The sequence below is a fragment of the Prunus persica genome, chromosome G1, assembly GCF_000346465.2.
Source record: "Prunus persica cultivar Lovell chromosome G1, Prunus_persica_NCBIv2, whole genome shotgun sequence".
NCBI lineage: Eukaryota > Viridiplantae > Streptophyta > Magnoliopsida > Rosales > Rosaceae > Prunus > Prunus persica.
Genome location: NC_034009.1, coordinates 45,851,201 through 45,859,854, shown reverse-complemented (window position 1 = coordinate 45,859,854; position 8,654 = coordinate 45,851,201). Strand labels below are relative to the sequence as shown.

The 8,654-nt window shown below is 35.4% G+C and overlaps 1 protein-coding gene across 3 annotated transcripts; it reads right to left on the bottom strand.

The window, feature by feature from the left end:
- LOC18790594 (tubby-like F-box protein 8) lies at positions 2,854-8,371 on the bottom strand. Of its 3 annotated transcripts, XM_020554049.1 has the most exons (7): positions 7,959-8,371; positions 7,548-7,619; positions 7,140-7,152; positions 6,463-6,902; positions 6,168-6,255; positions 4,210-4,342; positions 2,854-3,779 (listed from the first exon to the last, which is right to left on the bottom strand). In XM_020554049.1, exons 4-7 carry the CDS (start codon positions 6,808-6,810, stop codon positions 3,074-3,076), a joined length of 1,275 nt encoding a protein of 424 aa, XP_020409638.1. In that variant the 5' UTR covers positions 6,811-6,902; positions 7,140-7,152; positions 7,548-7,619; positions 7,959-8,371; the 3' UTR covers positions 2,854-3,073. The 3 variants fall into 3 exon arrangements, with proteins under 3 accessions (XP_020409638.1, XP_020409637.1, XP_007222448.1); XM_020554048.1 differs by lacking the exon at positions 7,140-7,152 and having other exon boundaries at positions 6,463-6,891; positions 7,959-8,369; XM_007222386.2 differs by lacking the exon at positions 7,140-7,152 and having other exon boundaries at positions 6,463-6,891; positions 7,802-7,975.

Genomic DNA, 8,654 nt, shown 5'->3' with positions numbered 1-8,654 from the left:
CAGATTGATGCAATTTGGCTGGCAGTTCATAAACTAGCAAATTTTGGACATGTATCGGCCATATTGCATGAACCAAATAATACATTCTTGTCTTTCAATCAACTTGGATAGGAAAAATCAAGAGAATAGCTTAGCTCTAAGAATTCCTCCATTTTACTCCAGAGGCCGAGTTGAGAACTTTCAACGATTGAGATTAAAAACTCACAAGAATAACCAAAGACTCCAACAGTTGCATTAAATCAAAGCCTCCCAGTAGCCAAAGTCAGGTTAAATCTCCTCTCGCGCCAACAGTCGGGCTGAGGGGATGCTCAAAAATATAATTGTTTCTACCAAAAAAATGCACTTTTTAGCCAAATTCTTTATTAGTTTTGCCCAAATTATACAGAGGTTGGAGATCAATTCTAACAGGAAAAACTGGTGTAAGACAATGATATCATGTTGTGCATGGAAATTATTTGATATTCTTTGTCAGAAATATTAAAATGAAGGAAATATGATCCCCTCAACAACCGGCCTACCATGAAATCTAACCAATACAATGATTTTTCTTTATTAAACAAAATATTAAATATTGTTATAACTATGCGCAGTGAGAGCCTTTCTCTAATGTGAGATAAAAGGGACCAATTTATGATTGTGTTGCTGTTTTTTATTGTTGAAAAATTTGCTTTATTCAAAACAATATAAGCATCTTAAGAAAATACAATAGATAGCATAAAAAAAAAGGTTAATTTTTTTAATTTTTATAATATTAGTCCCTATTTTTTTAATTTTTATAATCACATACCCTGATTTTTTAAATTTGTTACAATGTGATTCTACCATTAGAATTTCCATCAAATCTTTCTATTAGTTGCTTACTTTGCATTGTGGGTCTCACATTTTCTAATTTTTTTAATTTTTAATTAATAAACATTAAAAAAAAAAATTTATTCCCCAATGATCACCACCAAGAAGCTCCAACCTCTAAACTCATCCCATACCTACCCTCCACCCCAACCTGCAACCACAAACCCCACGAACCCAGAACCCCAGTGCCCCGCACCCTCCACCCCAGCCCGCAACTAAGAAAAAGAGAAAAAAAACAATTCATCCCAAACCAGCCCGCAATCAAAGCAATCTATGGCCTTCAACTATTTTGTTCTCATCCTTCCTCATCTACTGTCTCCCGAATCCCTCTCCATATAACCATTGGATCCCAGCTTGAAGTTGATGAGCTATCAAACACCTGCTTAACAATGATGGGCTCACCCCTGCCCCTGAGCCAATGCCTTTTAAAATGTCAATTCCATCAGATTTAAGATCTTCAGATCACAACATCATTATGCCCAAAATTCTCTACACTGACAGCATCATTAACCCTACAACCACTGACCATCTCCTCTGCATTTTTGACTAGTTTTGCAAATCCTAAAGATGCAGCTTAAATTCAAAGACGAAATAACCATAGCCACCATACTCCTTTGGAGGGCAAGGAATACTTCCGTCACTATTGGCATTCCAGTCAGAAAACTTGTCAGATAAATTTAGTCCGACTTTAGATAGACAACACTTAAGGCATACATCACACACACAATTGAAGCTATAACATTTTTAAAGGTGGGATTGATCCAGAAAAGGTGTTGACTAAGAAATTTTTTATTTGACCAAAACCATTTCTTAGTTGAGCTAGCTAGCTAGTTGTGGCGGTATTTTGGGAATTTAAAAAATTCATTAAAGATTATCTCTGCTTCTTTTGAAAGTAGCTTTGAAAAGCAACTCAGAATTTACTTTTAAAAGCTACTGTCAAAATGTCACTGCTTTTAAAATAATTTAAATATTTTATTTTTACCAAACACCTTAAACTACTTAACTTTAAAGTGAAGCAGGTTTTTGACGAAAACAAGCAATCCCAAACGGAATCTAAACCAATACACGTTATTCATCAAAACCCATCTTTAAGGGATACTAATTGTTAGAATTAAATTATTTGTAAAATCCAGTTTGATATAAATCTTGTTCTTCAATTCCCCAATATAATGCTAATAATAGTTAGGATTTGAGAGAGTTATTTACACTAACACTCCATGTGGTTTCTTGTGTTTTTACAAAACCCATTCATGTCTCAAAAATTACACAAACATCCCTTGAGGTTTTAGTTTGTTTTCACAAAATCCCTTTTCGTTGGTTGTTTATCCAAAAATTGATGATTCCATTGAAATAAAAACATATGCAAATGACAAAGGTAACCTGTGAGTATATGCAATCTAATTTCGAAGGCCAACTTTGTCATTTGGAGAATTTTTTTTTGTATAAAATCATCAATCTTTAAATAAAAAATTAATGAAAAAGAATTTAATGAAAACAATTTAAAACCTCAAAATTTGTTCGTGTAATTTTCATAACCTCAAGGAGTTCTAAGAAAAAACCGAAAACCTCATGGGTGTAAATGTAAATAATTCATTTTATGCCATTTGTTTGATGTGAATTCGAAAAGGAAAGTGAAAATTCGAGTGAAAGCTGAAGCAGCAACTAACTTATCAGAAGGGGAAGAGGTCGCCCAAATCATATGCCAAAAACAGAGCTGTTAAAATTGACTTGTTTGATAAATTCAGAAAGGAATTGGCATTGCAAGAGTCCAATTAAGACAAGACTTTCCCATCACCACCATGTCTGCCAACAACACGATTGTGACATCCACCAGCATCAAATGGGTGACGACCATCCAGCACCACCAGAAAATACTGCGCGAGTCAAGGCCAACCCCTCCAAACACCCGAAAAACAAGGAATTGGTTTGTGGAAATCAAAGTATAACCGAACGTTCAGTAGCCATGCAATACGAATTAACACCAGGGGGGCATTACAAATCATGAACAGAGAATCAGGGTAACAATAAGCTCTGATATTAAAATGCTGTTAAACCCTGTTATCAGGGTAGAAACTGAGTTCAGAACAAATTTAACAAACAATTTCCTACCATAAAGTTACAAGAAATATAAATTCATATCAGAAGAGGAAAAGAAAAGGTGAGAAAGAGAATGAATGATTGTCAATGGTCTTTTCTGCTTACCAAACCGTCTATTTACTCTTTTCTATTCACAAGCCAATTTGGTGTCAAAGCTGCTCAAGCAGATGGCAAAAGCCTGAAATGCAGATAGAGGATAACGATAATCCATTGTGAACATATCTTTACCAACCTTGCCAAACTGCAAGATTATCTTATCAAGCTCGGGAGGCGTTGGCTGAGATGGAGTAGGTGCACCAGCAGCAGGCTGAGTGGCAGCAATCAACTGAAAGTTCTTAACAGAAGCAACAGTTACCCGACCTCGGAAGTTCAGACACCAACACTGTAGTTGTTCATGCCATCGTGGAGGCTTGTTTTTCAAAACCAAGGGTCTTGTCTTGCCATCCTCATCATCTCGGGGTCCAACAATTTCAGAAAATCGTGCACTACTGAATTCAACTGAGTGGTCAAGAGACTTGGAGAAAGATACACTTCGGAAGGAGTCTTCCAGGGAGCGGGTAAGGAGTTCCGGTTGGCCAGGGACAGAACCTCCTGCATCAAGAGATGAGACCGGGATAGAATGCATGATGCAATGCATCCTTCTAGGGCCACGAGTGCCTAACACATTTAGCTCATATGTTATCTGAGCAATATTATAGCTGCCAGTCGGGACTTTTGGGGAGACTTTTTTGGAATTAAATCTACGGCTTGTCCGCCCTGGTGGGGGAATATGTTCAGAAGTGTATGCAGGCTGCGTATCATATACAATGAATTTTGTGCCAAGAAAGTTTGACCTGGGAAAAGAAACAAAGTTGGATGCTTCAAAACAAAATTTCTAACAGGTTATACAAGCCAACTTATAGCTGCCAGTAAAACAAATAAATGATTAAACATTACAAGATCAACTATTCTTGTAAGTCTATCCTGTCATACCCATCCCTATTAGTACTACACAATAGAAGACACATCTATTCGTGCTTTACATTAATTGTTTGGACGCATGCCAAGAAAATTACATTAATGAGAGCTCTTTTAAGAAATTTATGTTATAATTTATAAGAAATAACAAACTAACCAAAAACAGGATTAGAATCAATAGATATTAAACCAACTGTTCGTTTGAGAAATGCGAAAACAATGTGTTACTTTGATTGTGTATTCTTGTGAAGGGACCAACAACAAAAAAATACATTTTCAGTCTTTTTAAATCATGTTCTTAATTACCTTAACTTTCCAATGTAAGCGTTGCTTGATCTTGAAATGTTGTCAGCATCCATAGAAATGACATATTCTGTACAAGTAGTTCGTCGAGTCCTCTTTGCAGAAAGAAGGAATTTCCCATTCTCCACTAGCAAAGCTGCCAAATTGGAGTGACAAAATAAAACACAAAATTAACTTGGAAGCCATAGGTAAAGTTCAGAGAAACATGGGGACTATAGATGGGCTGGTCTTGATCAGGACAGCATAACAATCCATTATTCAAAATGGTAAACATAATTTAAAAATCTTGGAAACACATCTATGAAAAAGGTTGACAGAACATGACTCATGATTTCTAGGACATTTCTAACAGAAAACCAACATGTCTGACATGAAAATGGTAGATGTGTATGCTGATAGTTAACATATCTATTAATCTTGCAGACTTTCAAGGACTATCATGCAGTTTAAAAGGTAGTTATTTTTGTTTAACTACCTATTGTTATTATGCATGCTAGGAAAGACCAAAAGATGTATTGAGATGCATTGTAAATTCACCAAGGCATGCGTCCAACTTTATCCCTGGTCTAGAAGTTACCCACTTTGACACCCCCGTGTTCACTAATAGTATGTTAAAATGAAATAAAAGAACCTATTAGGAAAAATGTATTAGCAACTCACATTTTCACAACACCATTAAAACCTTGCAGGCTGACAAATTAATTAGTTATTTTTATCACACCACACATTACATAACCTACCCTACTTTACATTAAGGCATATTAGCTTCTTCAGTCTGATGAAGTTGTGACATAAATTACGATACTTAACACAAGGAAAAAGGATAGAAACATGAAATTTTTGCTAATGATAACATTAAAGACAACTTAATTGAAATTCTAAAGGACTACAGAAACTTGAGTGTTGGACCATAAAGTTGCAGAGCTTCCCATGTTCAGCATCAATATCAGCTGCCAAGTCTAGCTATGATTTACTTTACTACCCAAAAGTCAGTTGGGAAAGACAGCGCCTAATACGAGTTAATAAATAATTTGGTATTCACTGGAACAAACTTTCCCCTCTGAGTCTCCCTTGTGTGATTAAAATAGGCAATTAAAATAAAGTAAGTATGCAAGATATTTAGAGTAAAAAAAGTATAAATGGTCCAGCATTTAAACCTATGTCGACAGGCAGCAGGCAAAATCTTCCACTGCAAAATAATGGGATTTCAACGAATAATCTTATAAAAGTTTGTATACGAAACGCTCTCTTGGATTCTCTTGAGAGGGTTTATGTATTTTTAACTATTTTTTCTCAATCAAAGCGAGGTTCTCTTTCAAACTTTGATGATTAACTGGTGAAATAATCAATTGAAAACTGAGGAAGTGAATGGGGATTTATTTAGGCTTTGAGAAGAGGTGTGATCAAAATGAACATTCATTCTCACTATTTAGGTTTATCCGAAATGCCAGGACTCTTCATGAATGAAATATTCCATATTCATGTTCACCATACACCTATTTAATTGGATCCATCCTCCATTAGAGGTTAGAGGCTATCTCAATCAATACATGACATGCACACAAAGTTTCTCCTTACGGTTGACCATGTTTGATCAGATCATCATTCAAATCAAAGATATCTACCTAAAATAGATATTCAGCCCTTTTCCAAGTCAACCTGAATAAATTAAGGACTCCTACATTTCATAACCAGACTACTTGAAATCAAAAATCGGTAAACATTCATATATATAGAAGATGATGCATTTTAACCTGATACACACCAGCATATGAATGGAAATCAATGATTGACAAGCATTAAAAGTGAGATTATTTGGGGCGCTGAAAAATGAGACTATTAATTGATAAATATATGCTAACTCACATTTAGAAATATTTGATCGATGGATAAATGGGTCGACAGGCTACTAGAGCCAGCAATAAATCAAATAAAATCAAATGGTTAGAAAAGATGCTTACCAGGGCTAAGACACAGAAACAGGTGGTATGTTAGATTAGATTTATCCCTTTTAATGAAGCATTGAACGAGTCCATCTCGTGGACCAGGCTGAAAAACCAAACAAAAAAGAAAATTTAAGTGCTTTTCCCAACATCATCGGATGTCCAATTGCTTTAATAAAAATTATTATCTCCCACAAAATGCAACATATACAGAATCTTAGTAACTTTGATTTCAATACAAACTTGGGAAAGAAAAAACATATCGGCACAAATTCAAGATGTACATCAGATTAAATGGAGTAAAGGATTCAACCTGCTTCAGCGACACAGGAAAAGTGAGCTTCCCACAGATCTCAGGACTCTTAACAATTTCTTTGCACATGGTCCTCCAAGAACGACAAACTGAGGCGCATGCAACAACATGCCTTCGAGAAGGCCACGTGCTCTCACTCTCCTCCAGCCTCCTAATTACATCATACAATAGTTCTGGGGGAAGGCTAGCCCAACGACTGTTCTGAACAATGAGAGGCTGGTCATGTAAATCATTTAATGATCCATGAGATTTTCCTCTATGATGGCCCATCAGCCTGACTTCAAAACCCCGTCTGGACAAGCTTCCAAAGCCATCCCTAACATCACGAACTATACTACGGAATGACATTCTTGTGGTGGAAAAGAGTACCCAAAAAATTGTGTTATCTTCTTTAAAATCTTCTGATTTCCACTTAGCTTGTGCAAACGGCTGGCCACAAACAAAAAGTGACACTATGTCAATTGCCACCAAACAAAATACTTAATGGAGAACAAGATATAAAATGATATAGGAAAGGCAACAAAAAATTGAAAAAAAGTAGAAAAGGCAGATTCATATGACAAAGTAACCTAAAGAACCAAACTTTAAAACCATTTTTGAAATGAAAAAGGCTAGTTACAATCTATACGCCATATAAGCAAAGAATGTCCATGGCATCCATCAATATAGACCATAAAAAGGATAATCTAACTGCATATAGAACAGATTAAGAAGGCATACTGGTGTCAGAAGTATTGGTTAACTTCATCCACTGGAAATCCAATCCCTAGTTTTCCAAGGAGAAAGAAATACAAAGTAAAAGAACCCATATTTCATAAGAAGAAAAATCATATTTAGGACAACGTATTTTTATAGCAACTTATACACAAATCCTCAAGTAAAAATAACAGATCATTGATGCATGATGATAGAGAGAGTATAACAAGGGCAGTCTCAAAATTTAGACCTGACGTTCATAAATAATTTATTATTTTTATTTTTGTCATGCTATCTTCTTTCCAAATTTGTTGAACTCATTTTAGCAAATGGTGAGGTAAAAAAAGGTGAACTTGCGCATCCACCAAAACCAAAAGCTTGGGACTTACCTGTTAACCAAAAAGCCCAAATTATCCCAGAGCTTAAACTTCTCCACGGCTTAATCACAACAATTCAAAGATCTGCAAAGAACAAGAACATCTTAATGTTAAAAAAGCTTAAGACTTGAGCAGCTAACTTAAACCCTCGACTTTCCTGGGCATTTTCTCAAGAAAACCCAGGTGGGAAAACTAAAAATTGCTCGGAAAATCTTTACAAAGCTTGTTATAATAACAACAAAACCAAACAAATAATAGATCTGCACCTCAAACATCAGCTGAGCAAAGACAAACTTAACCAACAATCAAACAATCATTTCTGGTTTTTTTTCTTCTTCTTTTTTTGGGGTTCGCAAAATAAAAAGAGATCAAGCAGAGCAGAAGAAGAAAAAGGAGGTCAGGTCAGAAAAGTAGAGAACCAACCTTCTTCATTATCATCATCACTCTTTCCACCTTTTGGGCTCTCTCTGTCTCTCTCTCTCTTTCATATATACGGACTCCAAGCCCACATTAAATTGAGTTCACGAACCAGAAGAAGAAAAGGGAGACATGTCCTCCAGAGTTTAGTCTTTGGGTTTTTTTCTTTTCCTTTTTCTTTTTTTCTTTTACTGTCTATTTTATTTTGAATGAATACTTACTGGAGTTTTCACTAGTACTAATCTGTATACGTTTGGTGTGGAATTTTATATTCCCACTCACAGAAGATGATGACCAAATGGGTGTTTGACCTTTTCTTTTATTGCAAAACTGACTGACGACTGACGAGGGGAACAGGTTCTGCAAGGGTTTGGTTTTGTTCTTCTGTATTCATCATCATCTTAGCTTCCAACTATATTCAGTAGATTCTCCCATGCGACCTTATCTTCATTCTTTCTTTCCAAATCTAAAATTAAGGCCCGTTTAGTACGCTGAAGGATTGGATAGAAAATAATTTTTCATGTTTTTTTTTTAATATATGGAAAATTAAAAAAAATTATGATGTTCGGTATTATTGAAAAAGTAATTAGGAAATATCAATTTTTTTTTTAATCATGTTTGATTTGGCTTGTATGAGAATGTAAAATAAAATTTGTTTAACTAACTATCAATCCAAGCCTACTACCTTTGTGTCTTGTCGCG

Bases quoted from the DNA above. Each gene is read 5' to 3' on its own strand.
- LOC18790594 (XM_020554049.1), bottom strand. From the start codon at position 6,810: ATGTCATTCCGTAGTATAGTTCGTGATGTTAGGGATGGCTTTGGAAGC. The intron at 6,256-6,462 runs GTTGAATCCTTT...TTGGTTTTTCAG, and splicing joins TTCCTGTGTCGCTGAAGCAG to CCTGGTCCACGAGATGGACT. The intron at 3,780-4,209 runs GTAATTAAGAAC...TTCTTTTCCCAG, and splicing joins GCTTACATTGGAAAGTTAAG to GTCAAACTTTCTTGGCACAA.